At 49.3% G+C, this 24573-nt stretch overlaps 1 protein-coding gene across 5 annotated transcripts in view; it reads right to left on the reverse strand.

Moving 5' to 3' along the window:
• Window positions 1-24573, reverse strand: part of CATSPERD (cation channel sperm associated auxiliary subunit delta) — a 47075-nt gene that overhangs the window by 9677 nt on the left and 12825 nt on the right. For all 5 annotated transcript variants that reach the window (XM_082740183.1, XM_082740182.1, XM_082740181.1 and 2 more), the window contains 12 exons: window positions 22915-22982; window positions 21933-22046; window positions 18975-19058; window positions 16687-16837; window positions 15684-15779; window positions 14403-14485; window positions 12273-12449; window positions 8372-8485; window positions 7507-7596; window positions 6470-6528; window positions 3271-3349; window positions 1320-1372 (listed from right to left, as the gene is read on the reverse strand). In XM_082740183.1, the coding sequence (XP_082596309.1) occupies window positions 1320-1372; window positions 3271-3349; window positions 6470-6528; window positions 7507-7596; window positions 8372-8485; window positions 12273-12449; window positions 14403-14485; window positions 15684-15779; window positions 16687-16837; window positions 18975-19058; window positions 21933-22046; window positions 22915-22982 (1168 nt within the window). The remainder of the gene's footprint in view (window positions 1-1319; window positions 1373-3270; window positions 3350-6469; window positions 6529-7506; window positions 7597-8371; window positions 8486-12272; window positions 12450-14402; window positions 14486-15683; window positions 15780-16686; window positions 16838-18974; window positions 19059-21932; window positions 22047-22914; window positions 22983-24573) is intronic.

The raw sequence follows: 24573 nt of genomic DNA on the forward strand, positions 1-24573 counted from the left end.
GGCACTTCTGCCTTGACGGTTTGCGTGGCTGGGACAGTCTATTCATCCAACCACTGTACCTGTTTGTCCATCCTCCTGTTGAGGGATTCAAGCTGGCTTGCTTCCAGCTAGAAGCTATTAGGAATAATACTGCTCAGAACATTCTGGAACCCTTGCCAGTGTCCACGTGCATGACTGGAGTTGCGGGGTCAAATGACATGCTTTCTAAAGCACCTGAAAAACGTACCTACCCACCCACAAAGTTGGTGCGTTCTGGAGGATACCTGGGGCTCCCCGTGCTGACCAGCCCTTGCTACTGGCCATGCTCTGTAAATTTCACCACGCTGGTGAGTGAATTTGGCCTCTAAGAAAATTTTCTTTTTCTTTTCCCTATTAAGTGAGGTTGGCCACCCTTTCAGTGCTTTTACCACGCATATGGATTTCTTTACTTTTTCTTTTTCAGAAGTGCCTGTTCAAGACTTTCGCCCCTTTTTAAAAATTTTGTCTTTTTTAAAATAATGATTAATTTGTAGGAATTCTTTATAAAGCCTGGATACAAGCCTTTGTTGGTTCCACATGGGACAAATATCTTCCTACTCTGTAGGAAGATATACAAATGGCAGAAGCTATTTGTATATTGTTTAAAAAATATTCCCTGTACACATGTCCTAACTATACAATTTATTGATTCAACAAAATGTTTCCATTTGGGGGAAACGTGGTAAAATCATCACCTGAGTTTATCATTGCCCTCGAGCAGTGGAGAGCTGAAGCCAGCCTCGACTAGCTCCTGAGAGCCAAGTGTTAAATCTTCTGGAATTTTGTGGGCCAGGAGAAGCTGGAAATCGACAGGATGGGCGTGTTCACATCACAGGAATTGGCACGTGCTTGGACTTGGGGCCTCCCCCTCCACCCAGAACCAATTGTTATACATTTATCAGCACACCACTGCCTGAGGGGGGAAAAGTATGGCAATTTGGCCAATCTTCTGGCTTTTTTTATTTTTAAAATTGGATTCTCATGGCTGCATTCCCTGGGGGGTAACTATGGATACTGAAGGCAAAGTTCTGCAAAATTTCAGCAACCAATTAAAACCCAAAACCCTAAGCAATTTTCATCAAAATGAGGAATTCAGGGACTCGTAAAAGAAAGAGAACACACAAAGGATTAGAGAAGAGGGGAAAAAATGTAAATATCACCAAATTGATAAAGGAGGGGAGGCCACTGTGCCAGAAGACCAACTTAAACCATTAGTATTCATTATTTGACTATTTGCTATGGAAATGTTAAATATACACAAAAGTGGATAGGACCATGTCACCCGACTTCAACACACTTACTTCTGAATGACGATCTTTTTTTCCTGGTCACAACCCACTGAAATGAACGCCGTCTGTGGAGGAGAGAGGCGGACACGCTGACCTGGGTCGGTGAGGGCCACTGATGGCCCAGCCACAGCAAACACTCACACCCAGGGGAGAATGGACACGATGAGCACAGATCCTGACACTGTGACCCAGGCTCCTGGGACTCCCTGGAGCCAGGCTTGGCTGTTGGAGCTTTCAAGCCCTAAGACCCTCCCAGAGCTACGGGGTGAGCCTAAGTGCCCCCCACCACTTAGCTCCAACCAGAAACCAATTTATAAATGCAGGATAATACTTGGCATATAGAAGGCTGGGGAGAAGAAAGAATGAATGAATGAATGAACCAACTAATGAATGAGTGGATGGGCTTCAATAAACAAACAGGAGAAAAGAGGAAAAAGGTATTTGTGCTTCTCTAAAAGCTAAGATGGGCTTCTCAAACTGGGGTACGGTGTTACCCTCAGAGATGTAAAAGGGAGTCTAAAAGCATATTAAGACAAACTTTATATTTTTATATTAAGTTTTTATATTATTGTCTTTATATTAAAACAAACATGGATTGGGGCGTCTGGGTAGCTCAGTGGGTTAAGCCTCTGCCTTCACCTCAGGCCATGATCTCAGGGTCCTGGGATCGAGCCCCGCATCAGGCTCTCTGCTCAGTGGGGAGCCTGCTTCCCCCCACTTTCTCTACCTGCCTCTCTGCCTACTTGTGATCTCTGTCAAATAAATAAAATCTTTAAAAAACAAACAAACAAACATGGATTTATCAAGGAACAGAATGCAAGGTTTATATCAGTTTTACAAAAATTGTGGTATAGAATATATATAACATAAAATTTGCCATCTTTTTTTTAATTTTTTAAAGATTTTATCCATCCATTTGACAGAGAGAGAAAGTACAATCAGGGAAAACAACAGGCAGAGGGAGAGGGAGAAGCAGGTTTCCCATGGACCAGGGAGCCCGATGTAGGAGCTCAATTCCAGGACCCGTGACTTAAGCAGACACTCAGCCAACTGAGCCACCTAGGCACCCCTAAAATTCACCATCTTAGCCATTTCGAAGGGCAAATCACAGTGGCATCAAGTACACCCATCCTCCTCCAGAACTTTCCATCTCCCCACATGGAGACTCTTTCCCCACAAAGGATGGACTCCCCACCCCCTGCCCCAACCCTGGCTCCCATGGTCTCTTCTCAGTGTGGATGGGACTCCTCTGGGGACCTTCTGGGAGTGGGGTCCTGCAGGATGTGTCCTTCTGGGTCTGGCTTCTCTCACTGAACCCAGTGTCCTTGAGGTCTATGTTGTAGCAGGTGTCAGGATGTCCTTCCTTTCTAAGGCTGAATTCCAGTGTGAGGATGGGCCCCCATCTGTTTATTGATTCACACACAGGTAGACATTTGGGTTGCCTCCACCTTTTGACTACTAAGAAAATGTCACTATGAATACTTATGCATGGGTTTTGTTGTTTTCTGTTCTCTTGGAGCACCAAAGTGTGCTGTGATCAGAGTTGGTGACTCTTGTTCTGGGGATGTCCAACAAGGAAAGAGACTATCCATGCACCTGCTCCAAGGATGGTGAATCATGAGGGGGTGCCCTGGGGAATGCTGTCAGGGGGAAAGGGAGTGACCCCGGCAACTGGGACAGGATTACCTCCATTTTCAGATTCCATCTGAGCATGGGCTCAGCCAGCCCCTCAAGGAAAAGATAGAGGAGGCCCACTGCCATATTTTTTTTTTTTTTTAAGTAGGGTCCGCACCAGGCATGGAGCCCAACGCGGGGCTTGAACTCATGACCCTGAGATTAAGAGCTGAGGTAAGATCAAGAGCCAGATGCCTAATCGACTGAGTCACCCAGGTGCCGTGCCCACCCCTCACCACTGCCATCATTCTTAATACTACCAACAAAGAATATGGAACAAAAATTTTACCAGCGGCTTGAGGTCCACACACGAAATCTCCTTGTTGGCTATGTCCAGAGTGATGGTAGATCCTGTGGGTCTCTTTATGCTGCAAGGCAATGGGATTGTGTGGTATTGCACACCTGTGTCACACATAGGGTCAGTGTTAAAAATAATCACTGACTCATCAATTTATTTATGCATGCATGCATCCATCATCCATCCATCATCCATCCATCCATCCATCCATCCATCCATTTGTCCATCTGTCCATCCATCCATCTACCCATCATCCATCCATCATCCATCTATCCATCCTTCCATCCCTCCATTTGTCCATCTGTCCATCCATCCATCTACTCATCCATCTGCTCAGCCATTTGTTCCAGAACAGAGACAGAGAACCTCTGCTATTATATGGCGGCCCCACCCTCCCTTGAGTTTCTACCTCTTCTTGAGTCAGTTTTGTTCATTTACATATGATAACCTATTGAAAACATCTGAATTTCAATTTCATTATCCCCGAGCTACATGTTTTCTTGTTCTGTTCTTTCGCTGAGGTGTAAGCGAAATACAATACCATATTTGTTTCAGGTCTATGACATAGTTATCTGAGGCTTATATACATTGCAAAATGATCACCGTAATAATCCTCGTTACCATCTGTCGCCATACAAAGTCAGCGCATTCTTATTGACCATATTCCCCTGCTGGACATTACAGCCCCGTGACTTGTTTATTTCATAACTGCTAGTTTGTACCTCTTGACCCTCTTCACCTGTTTTGCCCACTCTCCATCCCCCTCTCCTCTGGTAACCATCAGTCTTTTCTCTGCATCTATGAGTCTGGTTTTGTTTTGCTTGTTTGTTCATTTGTTTTGGGTTTTTTGGGATTCCACGTGTAAGTGAAATCATATGGTATTTGTCTCTCTCTGCCTTTTTTCACTCAGCACAATGCCCTCAAGATCCATCCATGTCGTCACAAATGGCAAGAGTCCACTCCTCTGATGGCCGCATGATATGCCATTGTACACATACACTCCATCTTCTTTATCCATTCTTCTATAGATGGATACTTATGTCGCTTCCATAATTTGGTTACTGTGAATAATGCTGCTATAAACATAGGGGTGCATGATCTTTTCAAATTAGTGTTTTTGTTTTCTTCAAATAAATATCCAGAAGTGGAATTACTGGATTGTACGGTGGATCTATGTTTAACTTTTGGGCAAAACTCCCTATTGTCTTCTGGACTGGCTGCATCAGTTTGCATTCCCACCAACAGAGCAAGAGGCTCCCCCTTTCTCCACATCCTCGCCAATATCTGTTGTTTGCTGTGTTGTTGATTTTAGCCATTCCAACAGTGTGAGGCGGTATCTCGTTGTAGTTTTGATTTATATTTCCCTGAGGATCAGTGACGTTGAGCATGTTTTCATGTACTATTGGCCATATAGATGGGGAAGTGTCTATTCAAATCTTCTGTCCGTTTTTTAATCGGACTGTTGCTGTTGCTATTAGGTTGTGTGTGTTCTTTACATATTGTGGAGATCAGCCTCAGTATCTTCTCCCAGTCAGCAGGTCAGGTCGCCTTTTCACTTTGTTGATGGTTTCCTTCACTATGCAGGAGCTTTTTAGTTTGAGGAAGTCCCCCCCCCCAACTATTTTTTTCATGGGTTCTGTGTCCATACTTTTCATTTTCTATTCCTCCTCCTTTGTCAGGATCACAGGGTCTCATCTAGTGTACTGGTCTTCTGAAGAACCAGCCTTATGTCTCATTGTGACTTGATACTGTTCTTTGTCCTCTATTTAATACATTTCAGGGGCACCTGGGTGGCTCAGTGGGTTAAGCCTCTGCCTTCAGCTCAGGTCATGGTCTCAGGGTCCTGGGATTGAGCCCTGCATCAGCCTCTCTGCTCAGCAGGGAGCCTGCTTCCTCCTCTCTCTGCCTGCCTCTCTGCCTACTTGTGATCTCTCTGTCAAATAAATAAATAAAATCTTTTTTTTAAAAAAAGAATACATTTCAGATTGTATCACTGTTAATTCCCTTCTTTTTGTGGTTCCCCTAGTTCTTTAAGTTAAGTATTTAGTTTGTGCATACTTAGTCCATCTTCTCCCTTAATAATAAAAGTGTCAGGACACTCATTTTCCTCTGAGTACTTTAGGTGTGTTCCATGGATTCTAAGATTCAAGGATTATCTAGAAAAGTGTCTCTTAATTTCCAAGAAAAGGGTTTTTGTTGTTGTTGTTGTTACTGGTTTTACTTCTCTGGCTGTTCAGTTCTAGTTTTGTTGGATTAAAGTCTGAGCATGTGGTCTGAAAAATCTCTCCTGGGAGGTCTGGTGGATATTTCTAATGGCCAAGTACATATAAAAAATGAGTGATTTTAAAACAAATTCACCATAAGTGTGGGAGAGAAGAACATGCATTTTATATGAATAACATACAGCGTACTTTTCTTTTTAACTTTCTATTTACGTTTTTCAACTTCGCTCAGGTAAAACTGATAAATAAATTGTAAGACCGTTAAGGTATATAATGTAATTATTTGGTATCTGTGCATTTTGTGGAAGAATCCCACCCCCCAACACACCCATCACCTCACATATTTACCTTTGTTTGGGGGGTAGTGGTGAGAATATTTAAGTTCTACTTAAATTATACTATACAGGGGTACAAAATTCTAGATCTAGAATTAAAACTTTTTCAACTACATACTCTGGGGGCCTCCTGGGAGTGGAATCCTGCAAGACGTGTCCTTCCAGGAGTGGATTGCTTTACTGGGCAACTTGAGTGTCCTCAAGGTTTGTCCACATCGTGGCAGGTGTCTGGATGTCCCTCCTTTCTAAGGCTCAGTGATGTCCTGTTGTGTGGATGGTGCCATTGTGCTGATGCAATCCTCTGTCTGCGGACACAGGGCTGGCTTCCATGCTTTGGGGACTATAAATCCCGCTACTGTGAACACTGGTGTGCAAGCATCTGTTTGAGTCCCTGCTTTTCGTTCTTCCTGGTGTAGACCCAGAAATGGGATTGCTGAATCGTATAGTAATTTTAGGTTTAATTTTTTGAGGAACCCACCACTTAGAAACTGTTTTCAATTATTCTGGTCTTACTGTCCTTGGAGGGAGCGAGTCTGGATCTTGGCCCCGGGGTTCCCAGTTCCCGTTAAGGGAACCGCTTAGATAGCCTGGGCCACCCCTTCCCCACTCCGGTCTAGGTGATCGACCACATACCTGGAGGTGAAATTGGGGTCGGCTCTGCCCCAGTGGTGCTGCTGCTTCAGGGAAATGTTCTGTGGAATCAAGGGTAAAAGGGTCAGTGACAGCCTGGAGCCGCGCACAGTCAGGGATCGGGGGAGGTCGAGGTAGGATGGGGCCCTGGGAGGAGGAGCCTGGAGAGCGTCCAGCCCTCTCCTGATTCTTTTTTTTTTTTTTAAGATTTTATTTATTTGACAGAGAGAGATCACAAGTAGGCAGAGAGGCAGGCAGAGAGAGTGGGGGAAGCAGGCTCCCCGCTGAGCAGAGAGCCCGATGCGGGGCTCGATCCCAGGACCCTGAGCCAAAGGCAGAGGCTTTAACCCACTGAGCCACCAAGGCGTCCCAGCCCTCCCCTGTTTCTAATTGTACCACTGGTGAAAGACTTCTAGAAGCTCATGGAAATGAACACCCCAAGCCCCTGCATTTCCTTGCTGCCTTTGTCTGGAGGACCTGTAGTGAGGGGTGACTGTCTCTCCTCTTCTTTAGAAGGTGGCAAGGACTGGTCCAAAGGCTCTGTTGTGGTGGACTGATGTCCTGCCCTTGCCCCCTGGCAACCTCCCACCCCCCCCCAGGCTTCTGGCATCAAGCACAAAGCCCGTAGTGCGACCAGGAGGCCTGGCTTGCCCTGTGGATCCTCCAGACCCCTATTTGGCTAAGACTCTCCTGGTCCCCCAGGTCACCTCCATCCTGATGCCTCGGTTTACCCAACCACCCACATTTCCCCAGGGCTGTATTAGGCTCCCTGCCATGGCCTCTGAGCTTATCCCCGTGAACCTTAAAGACCTCACTTGTCCTGGGAGACTGCTGCCTGCCTGTGGGGAGGGGCCCGGCTGTGTCCTCTCCAAATTCCCCAGCCCCTTACCCCGCTGTGTGCTGAGTTCGAGGAGGGAAAGGAGGGAGGAAGGTCAGGCTGAGGAGTGCCTTAAGGTGGCCGGAGTGGGCTGGGTGCCCACAAGGCTGTGCCCTTCCTCACGTGCACCTGCGGCTGGGGCGGGGGCGGGGGCGCAGCTCACCATCCTGTGTTTGGTGTTCCCGTCGTAAGTGTAGCCGTCCTCATAGATGATGGCCTGCAGGCCCAGGGAGTGGGGGTTGCTCACCATTGCCTGGCAGGGGCCGGAGAGGAGAAGCACACACAGATGTTCTGGGCTAGAGGCACAAAGGGGTGCCACTGGTGGGGGGGAGCGGGTCTCGTCCACACGTATCCTCGTGCACCTTCCCACCGAAAACCAAGCTTGCTCTGCCAAAGCGGGTGCCCCTCTGATTCCCGAATGTGCTGCACTTCAACTACTTCCCAGCTGTGGCCACACAGAGACACAGCTCAGAGCTGCAGATCCCTGACCCAGCCCGGGTGCCTGGAGAGACCCAGAGGCCTGACCTGCACAGGAGGAGCTGGGAAGGAGAGCCCGAGATAAGAGCCAGAGCCAGCCTGGTGTCCCCTTCTAGGCACTGCTCCCGGCTGGCTGGACGTCGTCCCGTGACCTTGCATTAATCACCCTGCCCCCACCGTTTTCAGCTCTGTTACTTGTACCGGGGGTTCCAGGCTTGGACATTTGGGCTTCAGGTCCGGGGAGACCCACTGTCTCTGGAGCACCTCCCGCTGCCTGAGGGAAGCCATGAGTCAGGCTCCGGCCAGACTAAGAGGAAGAGGAGCTTTTGGGAAGCTCGGGGCCGCCCCAGAGAAGGGTGGAGAACCAGGCGCACAGGTCCCGGGAGAGGAAGCCAGACAGGCAGAGGGTCATTGAGGAGCAGGACAGGGCATGTCTAAGAAGCATCCTGAGCAAGGTCTCCCCCTGGGGATCCCAGGGGACTCTGAAAGCCTGGGACCCTGGGGAGCACCCCGTCTCCGAAGCGCCCACCAAACTCGGGAGGTGGCCTTACCAGCGGGATCAGGGACTTGCCGGGCCGCGGGATCATCAGGGCGGTCAGCTCCAATTTGCTGTTCATGTCAATGGTGTACATTTTGTCGTCAAATTCTCCTTCCAAAAGTTCCACCTGGGCAGAAACGCCAAACAAATCCATGAATTAAACCAAACTCCTGTTCCCAAAAGCAGAACGGACAAGCAGGTGGGTGGCCCTCAGTGGTCTCCACCAGGGATGGAACTTTCCACTCTGTCACTCATGCCAGTGTCTTCCCGGCTAGATCCTGCAGCCCCCTGAAGACCCTCGAGGTCCACCCCATCACCTCACCGCAGGGCCTCCTCTCTGCAGAAGTGCCCCCCCCACACCTGACTTTTTCCACCATCACTTTCTTGCTACATGTGCATCCCTAGGTGATGCGACTTAGTCCTGCCCATTTTCAAACGTTGTTCTCTCGAAGGCTCCTTCAATCCCCAGGCCCCCCGCCTCGTCCCTTTCTTTTTGTTTCTATGCAGCTTTGAAGCGCCCAGGAAGCTGGACCTGTAGATTCCCACAGTCTGGATTTTCCCGGCACAGGTAGGCATGTTGCTTTGTGCTCAGAGTTTCTGGCAGATCGGCGGCTGGGTCCGTTGGGTTTGGGTTGGATCGCACTGGCAAGACTCAATGGGTGGTTGATCCTCCATCAGCAGCGCCTGGGGCTGGCTGCCACCCTTTATGATGTTGGGGTTGCCGCCAGACCACATTCGATCATTTCGTCTGCACACATTTGCCGGGGGAGTTTTACAGACTCTCTCCCACTTCGACTTTTCGCCAGCCCATTGGAACCGTTGGAAGGGAAGATGGGATGAAGGCTTGCATCTTGCCTTTTATTTACCCCATGTTCAAGGAAAAAGATTGGCTTCCTGCTGTCCTAGCAACGCAGCCAGCCAATGAGATGCTTCTTGGAGAAGCGGCTGATTCCCGGTCTGGGGTGGAGAAAAGGCCAAGAGAACCTGGGACTTCCTGTCCTTGCTACGGGACTGTTGAAGTGGATCCTATCTCCCGGCTAATACGGTGCTTGCCAGGCTTCTCCACTACCAAGTGGCTACTCCTCCTTTCCAGACTGTTGCCTGTGGGCTCATGACAGAGACCAGTCCAGCCTCAGGCGGGGGGTGGTGGTGGTGGTGGTTAAACTCCTCTAGGAGGGAGTGCATGCAAGCACATCACTGAGTTCTTCTGTCGCGGGCATGTGTCTCTGCTCCTTTCTTTACTCAGTCACTTATTTATAGCCCTGTGGACTCAAATTATCCAACTAATTGCCCCAGCTTTCTCTCTCTTTTTTTTTTTAAATATTTATTTATTTATTTGACAGAGAGAGATTACAAGTAGGCAGAGAGGCAGGCAGAGAGAGAGAGAGGAGGAAGCAGGCTCCCCGCTGAGCAGAGAGACCGATGCGGGACTCGATCCCAGGACCCTGAGATCATGACCCGAGCCGAAGGCAGCGGCTTAATCCACTGAGCCACCCAGGTGCCCCAGCTTTCTCTTTTTAAATTAAATTAAATTTACTTATTTGACACAGAGAAAGCATAAGCAGGCAAAGTAGTAGGCAGAAGGAGAGGGAGAAGCAGGCTGCCCACTGAGCAGGGAGCCCCATGTGGGGCTCAATCCCTGGACCCTGGGATCATGACCTGAGCCGAAGGCAGATGCTTAACCAACTGAGCCACCCAGGTGCCCCTGTCCCAGCTTTCATCCATGAGCTTTTTGCTGTTTGTTTTAGTCTTGGTGTTTGTTTTTCGTTTGTTTTGGAGTAGGCTGCACACCCAACGTGGGGCTCGAATTCACAACCCCAAGATCAGGAGTCACACGCTCTTCCAACTGAGCCCACCAGGCCACCCATCATCCATGGGTTTTCGTTATGCTATGTAGTTGCTGTTTGGGTGCTTTGTTTTTTTGTTTTGTATTTTGTTGTCATTTTTGGTGGGATTTGGGAAAACTTCTTGCTAGTAGCATAGCCGCCTTCCTCAGAAGAGTTCAAGGGGCCAAATATTTGCACAAAAGCCTACTACTGGGTTAAAACCTCTGCTTTTAGCTCAGGTCACGATCCCAGGGTCCTGGTCCTGGGATCGAGCCCCACATGGGACTCTGCTCGACTCTGCTCGGCGGGGAGCCTGCTCCACCCCCACCCCTCGCCTGCCTCTCTGCCTACTTGTGATCTCTGTCAAATAAATAAATAAAATCTTTTTTAAAAAAATAAATAAAATTTGTGAAATGGGGACGCCTAGGTGGCTCCTTCCATTAAGCATTTGCCTTTGGCTCAGGTCATGATCTCAGGGTCCTGGGATGGAGCCCCGCATCCGGCTCTCAACTTGGTGGGGAGCCTGCTTCCCTCTCTCTCTCTCTCTCTCTCTGCCTGCCTCTCCACCTTCTTGTGATCTCTCTCTCCATGTCAAATAAATAAATAAAATCTTTTAAAAACGAAACGAAAAAATTAAACTCATAGATACTGAGAAAAGATTGGCGGTTGCCAGGGGTGGTGGACAGAGATGGGCAAAATGGGTGAAGTTGTTCAAAAAGCTACAAGGGTTCGGTTGGGAGATGTCACACCCAGCGCGGCGACGGCAGGTAACAGCCCTGCACTGCGCGCGGGGAAGTGCCAAGAGAGGAGACCCTGAAAGTGCTCATCACCGGAAAAAAGCAATGTGTGATTGCGCCTTGGGGACAGTTGAAACATTCAAAGCGAAAGAAATGGTGTTCTCCTGCACTTCTGACCCACGGGATTGCCAGGGTCTGCGGGAGGGGCCCCGAGATGCTACCGTGCTACTTCTGTCCCGCGGCTGGTCTCCTCCCCGGGGTATGCGCATCCCCTTCCGCAGACCGGTCCTTGGCTCATCCTTGGGCAGATGGCCTGGTGGACTGACGTCATTGTTATCTGAAGGTGTGGACTCTGATGGGCTCACCTCCAGCCCTGCGATTGGCGCGGAAGTGGGCCTGTCATCTCCCCTAAGCCAATGAGATGCGGGAGACACTCGAGGGGGCGGGGATTTCTCACGGCATCTGCAGAGCGCGGATGAGAGGCCCTGTCTCTTGCCCCGGGATACTGCGAGGCTGCCCGTCTGCACCTGCCAGCTCGATGCTGCGGCGTGAGAACCCAGGGCTTCCAGCGGCATCTAGATGATTCTTCAGGGTGAAGCAGGGAATATCCCCGCAGGCAGGTGGACAGATGGACAGGAGACGCCTCCTTGCTGGCCTGACCCGAGGTGCCGAAATCAAGCCTCGCCCGAGGTCTTCCCCCATCAGACCTTCTGGCTGCACCGGGCAACAGTTGCTTTTGGAGTAACCCCCATTCGATTGGGACTTTCTGTTACTCGCAGAACGACGAGTCAAAATTGATGCATCCATGGTTCCATAGTTGTAGAATTTCCCCCCGCTTTGAGCGAGGGTCAAGGCTGACCCCAGGGCTAGGTGGAAGCCTTGAGCCCAATCGAATCTCCCTCTCCAGAGCTCTCCAGGTCAGATTCCGGAGAACACTGACTGTAACGTCGCTGGAGGAGGAAGCCGCCCCCGCAAGCACATCATTTGCTTTACCCTCTTCCAAACCATTGTTAAGGGTTGGCCGGCTTCCTTGTTACAAAGAGTGTCTACTAACGGGATGTATGTTTCTATCGGAAACAAGGGGCATGAAACCCACATGAGGCGAGGGCACGAGCCTTTGGGGGCAGTGGTGGCGGGCTGCCAGATTCAGTCGTTTAGGTGAAATTCCGGAATAAGTGCCTGTCCCGTCCCCTGTTTTCCCCCAGCAACACCCATCGGAGTTACACGGTGTGGTTACCAACCACAAATGCCCAGCTCTGGCTCTGTGAGGTTTGCTATTTTTTTTTTTTTTTTTTTTTTTTTTTTAGAAAGAGTGCCCAGAACATTGATCCAAACAGCAATGATCACATACTTTGCAAACGTCGACTTCGAGTTGAGGATCCATGAGAATCGCCTGGATGTTCACAGAACACTTCTGGAAATCGAAAGCTGGAAACATCAAATCGGGGATTGGGGTCAGTATTTCTACTCTCCCCACGTCAGTGAACATCAGGGCTGCGTCCTGGGTGCAGATGTTTTGGCCTGCGAACTAAGAGGAAAGCGATTTCAGGAATCAGGTCATTCTCAGTCGTTTTTGAGGATGCCAATTTTATCTTACGTTTCAGGTTTAAAGAAGGCAGCCCAAACAAACAGAAAGAGAATCATCGGCACACTTTGTGGAAATACCTGCTCTCCAGCTTTATTCATTCCTTGGTGATAAATAACGGGAACTTTGTCTTTCCTCAGCAGAGGGGGTGGGCGGGAACTAAGTCTAGACTTACGCACAGGTCCTGGTTGGCTCTGGAGAGTCAGGGCGAAGGCTACAGACCCTCACCCAGAAAACGCCCTGGGGTCAGGGTGAAGGCTTCAAGGAGACGGCCCTATATTCCTTGTCCTATCCTATGCCGATGTCAGGCAGCCTTCTAGAACTCCAGTGTTTGCAGCTCAAGCAGCAAAGGACCAAAGTAGGGATCATCACACTTAAGGACTTTTCTGGCTCAGCTGCTGATGAGCTAAGGGGCCTGAGGAAAGAGGCAAACTTCAGTTTTTCCTCCCTTGTAGAAGTTGGATGCTATGCTCTCCTTCCTGGGGCTTTGTGAGAATGAAATAGAAACAGACAGGCATGACGTCTAAGGCAGTGTGAAATGACCTCTGCCTGCCGCCACTTCCTACCTCTCTGTGCCTCTGTTTTCCAGTCTGCCCAATGGAGACCATATAAGGCTCTACTTCTTTTCTCTCTGGCTTGTTTTTTTGATTAAGTTTATTTATTTATTTATTTATTTTAGCCCCTCCCCCTGGGGGCTCAATGATCCTGAGATCAAGAGTCACATGCTCTCCGACTGAGCCAGCCAGGTCCCCCTAAGGCTCCACTTCTTAAGATGCTTGTTGGGATTGGGTTGCCTGGGTGTCTCAGTTGGTTGGGCCTCTGCCTTCGGCTCAGGTCATGGTCCTGGGATCCTGGCATCTGGTCCCGAGTCGGGATCCTTACTCTGTGGGAAACCTGCCTCTTCCTCTGCCTGCCCTTCCCCATGCTTGTGCTCTCTCTCTGACAAATAAATAAATAAAATCTTAAAAAAAAAAAAAAAAGATGATGGGGGCGCCTGGATGGCTCAGTGGGTTAAGCCTCTGCCTTCGGCTCAGGTCATGATCTTGGGGTCCTGGGATCGAGCCCCACATGGGGCTCTCTGCTCAGTGGGGAGCCTGCTTCCCCCTCTTTCTCTGCCTGCCTCTCTGCCTGCTTATGAGCTCTCTCTCTGTCAAATAAACAAATAAAATCTTAAAAAAAAATGATGGTTGGGATCAAATGAGGGAGCAAGTGGAAAAGGCTCAGACCAGCACCTGCCACATTCCCAGGGCGCAACAGGTTTTAGCTGCTGTCATGATTTTCACAACCAGTAAAATCACTATTAATGTTAAAATTTTTCAATATTAATGTTAATTCAATATTAATTAAATTATTACTGTTATTGAAGTACTACGATTGTTTCAATAACTAGAGTGATTTCTAACCTTCAGAAAAAGGACAGAAGTTTGAGACTAGCCAGGTGCGTGGCTGGCTCAGTGGGTTAACCATCTGACTCTTGATTTCCGCTCAGGTCATGATCTCAGGGTTGTGAGATCAAGTCTTGCTTTGGGCTCTACTTTGAGTGTGGAACCTACTTAAGATTCTCTCTTCCCGGGTGCCAGGGTGGCTCAGTCACTGGGCACCTGCCTTCGGCTCAGGTCATGATCCCAGGGTCCTGGGATTGAGCCCCGCATCTGGCTCCCTGCTCAGCAGGAGGCCTGCTTCCCCCTCTCCCACTCCCCCTGCTTGTGTTCCCTCTCTGTCTCTCTCTCTCTGTCAAATAAATAAATAAAATCTTTTAAAAAATTTTCTCTTCCCCTCTCTCTGCCCCCGGCCCCCACCACCTGCTTGCTCTCAAAAAAAAAAAAAAAAAAAAAAAGTTTGAGAACAATTTATTTCCTCACTGACGGGTAACAACACTACTTTGATTTTACCTACTTTGATTAGAGAACTTGACAGGATTCCCAAGCTGCCGTAATACAAACTGTTCTCCTGGGTTAAAACTGCCAGTTCATTTTCATCTAGGAAAGACCAACAAGATGGAACGAAATTGAAATGAGGTTGTTTCAATGGACAAAAATACAAAAAATAGAAGAACTTTATTATAATTTTTTTAAGAGACAGAGAGTGAGCGGGCATGGGGACAGGGAGAAAGAGGGAGAGAGAGAATCCCAAGCAGGCTCCACGCTCAGCAGGGAGCCCAAAGCAGGGCTCCATCTCATGACCCTGAGATCACGACACAAGCCGAAATCAAGAGTCAGACGCTTAAGCAACTAAGCCACCCAGGTGCCCCAAGGGACTTCAACTGTACTTGGAATATACTTTTTAAAAAATCCTTTAAAGGACCATGCACTAGTGGTTTAATTATAAGAGCATTTTATATCACGGATTTCTGGAACTCTAAGTTAACTGTAAACAGCTGCAGGGACACAGACAGTAGGATGTTATGGGATGATCAGCAAACAGGGGAGACACTGACTTAGCCCCCAAGTGACCCCCCCCCCAGCGTGTCCCACTCTCTGCATTCGGGAGCTGTGTGAGGAGAAACACTAGTCAGGCGAAGCTCATCTTTGGGGATAGCAGCGGGACAACAATGGAGCAGCAAAGAAATCCTGAGATGCTATTTGTGATGGCTTGAAATGGGGCCCTTCCAAAAAAGGTGTGTAGCAGTCCTAACTCCCAGGACCTCAGAATGTGACTGTATTTGGAGATCGGGTCTTTAAAGAGGTGCTAAGTTAAAACGAGGCCATCGGGGTAGGTCCGAATCCAGGAGGACTTGTGTCCTTGTAAAAAGGGGAGGAATTTGGACACAACCGCGCACAAAGGGAACGCAGTGTGGAGACACGGGGTGGGGTGCGGGGTGCAGCTATCTATAAGCCAAGGAGACAGACCTGGGGCAGATCCTTCCCTGGAGCCTATGCCCAGAGCGTGGCCCTGCTGACCCTTGATTTCAGGACCGTCTGTCGTTCTACGGCCCTTAGTGCATGGGCATTGGCTGCAGCGGCCCCAGGAATCCAACACCCCATTCTCATTCTACCTCACGGTGCAAGAGGACAGAAGTTTATGCCGGCAATTGTTCTCGAATATGCGATAATCATGTCTGGGTTTGGGTTTAGGTTGGTCTGGTTTGGTTTTGTCTGGACGGGGTCTAGCGGGTCAGTGGTTAGCAAGCCCGGGAGAAGGCACTTCTAGAAAACTACCCATAGGCAGGGCACGCACTGGCAGCAACGCTGTGGATGGTGACGTTGGCTTCAGAAATGGATGAATACAAGGTGTTCGGTCCTTCTCGCACATGGACAGGGTAGACGAGCTGACCTGTGAGACGACAGAGCGGAGTCACGAGGAAAGGGAACCCCCCCGCCACTGCTGAAATGCAGAGCGATTCCGCCGCCTGCCCAGTCCTTGGTGAGGGACTCAAATGATACCTGGTGGGGGAAAGCACAGCACCGGGGCGCGGGGCAGAAGGTGCCTGGGTTCCAGAAAACCAACCCCATGTGCCCCCATGGGACAGGAACGCGGCACATTGGCTGCAGAGCTCACGAGAAAGGCTGTCTCACTGCGGGAGGCGTGGACGTCATGGAATGCCTTTCACTGTATGGGTAACATATGTAAGGAAGGAGAGCTTCTCGAACTCTCCAAACGGACAGGCCAGCCCTGAGCCCTTCTCTTGCTCGGGGGTAGGGGGGTGGGAGAGGGCAGGGGAGTAGGGGGGGGGTCAATGGTGTTCAGGAAGCCTGGCTGGTGCTCAGACTGGGTGGTCTTGCAGACACACCTGTGCCCAGGGGTCCCCGACAGTACCCCTTTCCTCCTGGGTGAGGGGGGCTGCCTTCTGCTTCCTGTCTCGTGCTTGCTGGAGGACATGGCTGGGATTCCTCTGCTAGGCCAGCGGGAGGAGCTGTGCTGTTTCCAAGTTCTCTCTGGCCAGGGGAAGTCCAAGTGGGCAGCCCTGAGCCAAGTCCCAGAGATGCTGACCTTGGTGCCAAAACAAGGCTTGTGGTTCTTGGAGGGAAGACTTGGGCTCTGCCCTAGGTGACTGGTGGATGACTTCCAGACCCTGCCCATGTGGCCCTAAGAACTCCAGGGGGCAGGAAACCGGGCAGGGGTGGTGGGGGGAAGAGATAGGACACAGCAAGGACTGCCATCCAGAATGGGCGGGTCCCCGTCTATGGGAGGTAGGAGAGAGAAAAGCCAGCGGGACACCTAGAGCCTGGGCCTGGCTCACCTGAGTTTCTGGAAACCAACAGGCTCTTCTCGAACCAGAAGATGAGAATGCCTTTCTGGCCTGGGGTGATGAGGATGCCCAGGGTTCCGTTGTAGTCGAAGGGCAGCCCAAAACTGCTGTTCAGGGGGTGTTCTGAGTAACTGAACCGAGCCTGCGAGGAAAGATTGCGGAATTTGGTAGAAGACATCACGGGCTCAGCGGTAGCAGGGGTCCAGGAGTTTGAGGCTTTGCTGCAGAGACTTCCTTCAGACCTTATAATCTGGGCTGGTGTTCTCAGCTTGGGGCGGCCCTGCCCTCAGGGGGACACTGGACGATGTCCCCGGGGGGATAGGAGGGGATGTCAGGACTGGGGGTGCTCCCAGGATGGCGTGGGGGAGGCTTCTCCACACCCCACAGTGCGTGGGATGGCCCCCAGACACAGAACTCGTCCTCGTTCAATGCGCACAGTGGGAGGCTGAGAAGCCCTGTCCTCTCCTTCTGGGCTGCCAGACACACAGCGCCCAGGGCAGGATGGATGGCCCTGGACCCCCATTGAGGCCACCTCCCAGACACTGTGGTGGGGAAAGAGGGGTAGTTAATTAGGGGGTGTAGTTAGGGGGCACCTCAATGGACCTTAGGCTAGGAATGTAAACGTGCAGGGAGCGGGCCTCCGGAGCCTGCAGCGCATTTGCTCCGGCCCCCGTCCCAGGTGTGGACACGCCAGCCAAAGCCCACAGTGGGTCTGCCCACCCTCCCAGTGTGGACACTCGCCAGCCAAGGCCTGGGTGGGCAGCCTGAGAAATCGTGCATAGGTGGTAACCCTGGATGCTGTGGTCACTCGGGAGCAGAGCAGGGCCTGGGCACTTGATGCTAATGAGAGCACTCTGGGCGGAGACTATGCTAATGAGAGCACTCTGGGCGGGGACTATGCTAATGAAACACTCTGGGACGGGGGATGGGACCCAGCATGTGGTCAGAGGGTGGGGGCTTCCACCCCGGAGGTCAGCCCAACTCCCGAAGCTTCCTGCTTCCTGACAGCCGGGCTCCCCTGAGCCCCCAGAGCAGCACATCCCACCTATGCAGGGTGCAATACCGTACTTGACCTTTTTCTGCCTTAATAGCTTTTCTTCAAATGCAGTTTACATGGACTGACTCCTCTACTTAACTTAGTCTTATTCTAAATAATGATACCCGTGAGGTCACAGGTGTCAGGTACTGAACTTCCAGATACCCATGAAAATAATCATTAACAAAGAGTTCAGTGTGAAGCATTTAACACAGTCTTGTGCATGGTCAGCGAAAGTACACCGCACTTTGTATCTTATCCTTAGTGTTCAGCACAGTGCTTAGCCCCTCTAGACACTACTTAAATACTGCCAAGGGCAGGACTGAATGAGCAGATGACACGGGGAGGAGGGTGGGAAGACAGGCGCATGGAGGAATAGGTAGGTGACTAGATGGGTGAATGGCTGAGTAGGTAGGTGCACGGGTAGGTGGGTGAATGGATGGATAAGTAGGTAAATGGATGGAGGGAAGGTCGAGGGAGGGATGGATGGACAGATGGATAAGTAGGTCCGATAGAAGGGTGGGCGGGTGCTGGGTGGATGGTTGGATGGATGGTTGGTTGGATGGATGGTTGATTGGATGGATGGATGGGTGGGTGGATGGATGGTTGAATGGATGGGTGGATGGTTGGTTGGATGCATGGATAGATGGTTGGATAGATGGATGGATGGTTGGTTGGATGGATGGATGGATGGATGGTTGGTTGGATGCATGGATAGGTGGTTGGATGGATGGATGGATGGTTGGTTGGTTGGATGCATGGATAGGTGGTTGGATGGATGGATGGATGGTTGGTTGGTTGGATGCATGGATAGGTGGTTGGATGGATGGATGGATGGTTGGTTGGATGGATGGATGGATGGTTGGTTGGATGGATGGGTGGGTGGATGGTTGGTTGGATGGATGGGTGGGTGGATGGTTGGTTGGATGGATGGGTGGATGGTTGGATGGATGGATGGATAGATGGATGGATGGATGGATGGATGGTTGGTTGGATGGATGGATGGGTGGATGGATGGATGGGTGGATGGTTGGTTGGTTGGATGGATGGGTGGATGGATGGATGGGTGGATGGATGGATGGGTGGATGGTAGGTTGGTTAGGTAGATGGATACATGGATGGACAGGTAAATGAAAAGCTAGATGGATTTCAGATATGAAAATCCAAGTGTGTCAGTCTTAACAAAAACCTGGCTGGGGGCAACGGTCCCTTAAGTCTTTCTTCCTAGTCCAAAGTTACTCACCTTCCCTTGATCAATGAGAAGCAGCCCAACTTGTGACAAGGAGTGAAAGTAGAAGGTCCCACCCAAAGACCCAACTAGTTCTGCCTATAAAACAAACACACAAAAAATCACACATGAATAAATCATTAATGCATTTGATTTTCACTCCAGATTACCTCATAAGCTAAAATGAAGTGAAGTTTTTTTTGTTATGATCTATTTCCCCTCTATGGAAATGTAGCATGTAGGATAGAACCTTGAATGAAGATAGCTTTTTTTGGGGGGGGGGGGTTGTTAGAGGAAGTGGTGTGGACCCAGACTGTTAGATGGTTGTCTAAATCCTTCATACCTGATTTTGAATGGTCAGCAAAGCATCCAGAAGCCAAGTGGAAGCACAAGACCAAGGGCCCTATCCTCTGGACTGTGGGACAGCCCAGCTAACTGCCTCCAGAAATCTTTCAGGTAAGAGACAGAAAGACTACTATTTTATTTAAGCCTCTTAGGTTATCGTGGGGAGTTTCCTATTATAAACAGCACCATGAACTGAACGGTCTCTCCCCCAGTTGTGGGGGGAGACACACAAACATTCAAACTAGCATCATCAATGGGACAGTCCTTAGAGGTGGGGCCTTTGGGAGCTAAGTGGGTTTAGATGAGACCATGAGAGTGGGCCCCGAGGATGGGGTTAGTGTCTTTATAAGAAGAGACACCAGAGCGCCTGGGCAAGAATCCCTACTGGAAGGGGCGCCTGGGTGGCTCAGTCAGTTAAGAATCTGCCTTGGGTTCAGGTCATGATCGCAGGGTCCTACTCAGCGAGGACTCTGCTTCTCCCTCTCCCTTTGCCCCTCTCCCACTCATGCTCTCTGTCTCTCTCTCTCTCTCTCTCAAATAAATAAATTAATTAATTAAATCTTTAAAAGAGAGAGAGAGATAGACCAAGCGTTCTCTCTTCTTCATGTGAGGACATAGTATGGAGATAGCCATCTGTGAGTCAGGAAGGGAGCCCTCACCAGGAGCTCAATCAGCCATCATCTTGATCTTGGGCTTCCCATCCTCCAGAACTGTGAAAAATAAATGTCTGCTGTCTAAGTCACCTAATCTGTGGTGTCTATTATGGTGGCCCGGGGTGACCCATCCCAACTGGAACAGGTTGCTGGACTTCCCAGCCCATCACCTCCCTACCAAACGCCCCAACTCCTTCCCTGCTGGCAGAACTCCAAGGAGATGAATCAGGAACGTCAGCTTTCTGGCCTTGAAAAGAACAGTAACCGTCCTCCCCACCACTCACACACACACACACACACACACACACACACACACACATGCAAAGAGCAGGACTATTGTATTAATAATTGGTGTTTGAGTGAGGAGGCATCAAACGTAAAAGGCTGACAAGAGGTGGACTTGTGTTGGTTCATTTTATGTGTCAGCCGGACTGAGCTAAGGTATGCCCAGGTGGGTGGTAAAACATTCTCTCTGGGTGTGTCTGGGAGGGTGATCCTGGAAGATATTTGCATTTAATTTAGTAGACCCAATAAAGATCACTCTCACCTACGTAGTCGGGCATCACCCAATCGGTTGGGGGCCCTCATAGAACAAAGAGAAGGAGGAAAGGTGAATTTGGTCTCTCTTCTCGAGCTGGGATGTCCTGTCCATCTTCTGCCCTCAAACATCAGAGTTTCTGGTTCATGCGCCTTCAGAAGCTGGGACTTCTATCAGTGGTTCCCAGGTCCTCAGGCCTTTGTCTTCAGACTGAGCTATGCTACCAGGCTTCCTGGTTCCCCAGCTCACAGATGGCAGACTGTGGGGCTTCTCTGCCCCCTTAAGCATGTGAGCTGATTCTTACCATCTGTCTATCTACCTACCTACATCAGTTTTTTAGTGATGATCAATTCCAACTGAGCACAGATGTTAAGTCCTTCAAGGCCTAATTTTGAATGCAAACATGGGGTCAGTTAGGTTCTAGGCTCCCTTTGGCTTCCTGGGCAGGGCAGAGAAACCGCATTCAGAACACGGTCAGAGCTGGAGAGCAGAGTAGGCTCCCTGCCTTGCTTTGCACATACTTTCCGAATGTTTGGGGGGCAAAGCCACTCTCTGCATTAGAACAAAGCAACCTCATGCCCTTAGCTACCAAGGATCCTGTCCACTTGAGCTGTTCAGATCCCAGCTCTGCCAGGCTGTGTGGTAAAGGCCCCGCACTGCTCCGTGCATTCACCCCTGTATCTGTGTCCTGGGGCTGCCCTGTGCTTGATGGCTTCAAACGACAAAAATGTACCATCACATTGGTGGAAGCCGGAGGTCTGAAATCAAGGTGTTGGCAGCGCTGGTTCCTCTGAGGAAGAAACCTCACCATCCCTCTCTTCCAGCATCTGGTGGTTGCCAGGAGTCCTCGGCAACTCCTGGCTTGCAGGTGTGGCCCTGCAATGTCTCCTGCAGCATCACAAGAACTTCTCTGTGTGCATCTCTCCACGTCCTCTCTTCTTAGAAGGACACCAGTCATTGGGTTGAGGACCCACCCCGATCCAGAATGATCTCAGCTTAAATTATTAAATCTGCAAAGACCCGATTTCCAAGTTGGGTTATGTGCTGTGGTTCTGGATGAATATACTTTGGGGAGGGTGGGAACTGAGCCAGGACTGTTCTGTCCTCTGTATAACTGGGATGTTGATGGTACCCAATGGTACTGAGTTTTGGGTGGACCTGGGGTTAAGTGCAGACTTTACTGTGGCCACAGCTTTGTTCACATGAGTATTCCAGAAGCCATCCAATGCCCTAACACCTTTTGAAACCCTTCCTAACTTCCTACTCTCCCTAGCCAGCTCCTTTGACCTGAAATTTTCCCTACTCTCTTCAGCCCATCAGACTCTTCAAAAAAGAAAAGCTCTTGCTCACCCAGGGATTGCTAATGACTCCTACCGTGCAAGACATAAATATATATTTATTATTTTGCTGTTCATTTTTTTACCACATTGAACATACCTGTCTTTCATAGGCAAACTTCTGAAATTTGTATCCCCGGGTGTTTGAGAAATATACAGTGGTCTGAGATATCTGATCTCCATACAAATAAGCAAAAACTGAATTACTCATATCCTGGAAGAAAGCACACATTCAAAAGGAGATAGAGGGTTAGGGTTGTTGCGGAAATGTTCTTTAAGGGTACAAGCTTGCAACTGGTAGATAAATAAGTTTGAGAGATCTAATATACAGCATAGTGATTACAGAGAACAACACTGTATTATACATTTCAAAGTTGCTACGAGACTAGATCTTAATTGTTCTCACCACAAAAAGGAAGAACAACCATCATGCGATGGCGGTATTAGTTAATGCTATGGTGGTCTAATCATATTGTAACATATAAATGTATCAAGTAAACACATTGTATACCTTAAATGTATACATTGTTGTATTTCAATTATATCTCAGTTTTTTAAAAAAGGAGATAGATGCCCATGATCATGCTCCTGGGCATTTATCCCAGAGATGAAAACTTACGTGTAGACACAAATGAATGTTCATTGCAGCTTTACTCGTAATAACCAAAAAGTGGAAACAACCAGATACACAAGTCCACAAGTAATGGACTATTACTTGACAACAAAGGGGAATGGAATAGATACACGCAATGAGTGGGGGGGAGTCTCCAAGCAGTGGGAGGAGTCTCCAAGCAGTGGGCGGAGTCTCCAGTGTGGACAAAAGCTAATTCCCCAGAGTTAAATGTTGTAGGAGCCCTGGTAGAAAATATTCTTGAAACGATGAGATTATAGAGAAGGAGAACAGGTTAGTTCTTGCCAGGGGTTCGGGACCGTGAGGCAGGCATGTAGGGAGAGCTTTGGGCTGGTGGAAGAGTCTAGTATTTCGCAGGGTGTAATCTTTCTGTGACTTCACACATAGATAAATGGCACAGAATTAGACGCACACAGTTATTTCCATGGCAGGCTCCACACCATATACTCACCACACAAAATGGATGTCTGCTGTAACAACAGTTGTCACCAGAAACATGTGAAACAGGGCGTTCTATACCTAAAAGGACAAGATCATTTTTAAAAACATGAGCTTCTGGGGTGCCTGGCTGGCTCAGTTGGTGGAGCATCCAACTCTTGATCTCAGGGTGTGGAGCCTACTCTTTAAAAACAAACAAACAAACAAACAAACAAACCATGACCTCCATAAATTTCAGAGGAAAGGGTAGATAGAGCAGGGTTTCTCAACCTTGACACTACTGACATTTGGAGCCAGATGGTTCTCGGTTGTGGGGCCGTCCTGTGTGTATGGTACTCTGTCCTGCAGCAACTTTGTCTCTGCTGACTCGATGCCAGAATGGCGCCCTCCCCCAGTCTTAACAACTAAAACTATCTCCAAACATTGCCAAGGGGGACATACCTGTCACATGTGAGAACCACTGGTTTTGCAGACACTCTTAGGACCCTGCCAAAATGGCGGGAAGGGCTCCTTTCTCTTAGCTCCTTTCTCCTTCTCTTAGGGAGGCATTCTTTGGTTCTATTGTAAAAGCAGAAGTTTCAGCTCCAAAGAAAATATGCATGTGGCCCACAAGACAGAGAAAGGTGCTCTCGGCATCACCGATCATCAGGGAAATGCAACGCAAAACCCCAGTGAGGTGGCATGCCCATGTATTGGGATGGTTATTATCAAAGAATCAGAAATCAAGTGTTGGTGAGGATGGGGAGCTTAGGAGCCTCGTGCACTGTTGGTGGGAATGTAAATGGGTGCATGTGGTGTGGGAGACAGGATGACAGCTCCTCAAGAGATTGCAAATAGAAATCTGGCAATCCCACTTCTGGGTAGACCTACCACTCACAAGATTCGAAAGCAGAGGCTAAAGAAGATATTTGCATGCCTGTGTTCATGGCGGGATTATTCACGATCACTAAAACATGGAAGCAACCCAGGTGTCTGTTGACAGATAATGAATGGATGAGCAAAAATGTCATGCAGACACTCAGTGGAATATTATTTGGCCTTAAAAAGGAAGGACATACTGATACCTCCTGCAGCGTGGATGGACCTTGAGGATATTGTGCTCAGTGAGAGGAGCCAGACCCGAGGACACACCCTGCATGAGTCTACTTGTATGAGCCCCATCCACAGAGACAGACGGTAGATGTGGGAACTAGGCTGGGTCAGGGGGTGGGGAATCAGCCCTTTGGATGCTGTTGAAGAAAGCGATGGAGAGAAGAGGAAGAAGAGAGGCTGGACCGACTGGCATTATGAGGAGCCCTTATGGTCCCTCAATACTTAAAACATGGAGTTTCCAGATGACCCAGCAATTCTACTCCTAGGTTAGGTTACTCCAGAGAACTGGAAACTTGTATCCACATACAGACTTGTACAGGAATAGGCATAGAAGCTCTATCGCACAATGGCTCAAAGGATGAAACAAGCCAAGTGTCCAGCAGCTAATGAATGGACAAAAGTGGTTCATCCACACAGTGGAATATTATTCAGCCTCAAAAAGGAGCAAGCCGCTGACACATGCTAAAATGGGAAGGAAGCTCGAAAACACAACACTCGGAGAAGCCAGACACAAAAAAAGCCACAAAGTCTGCGATTCCACGCGTGTAAAACGTGCCGAAAAGGCAGGTCCATGGAGACA

Source organism: Mustela nivalis (assembly GCF_964662115.1).
Source record: "Mustela nivalis genome assembly, chromosome: 1".
NCBI lineage: Eukaryota > Metazoa > Chordata > Mammalia > Carnivora > Mustelidae > Mustela > Mustela nivalis.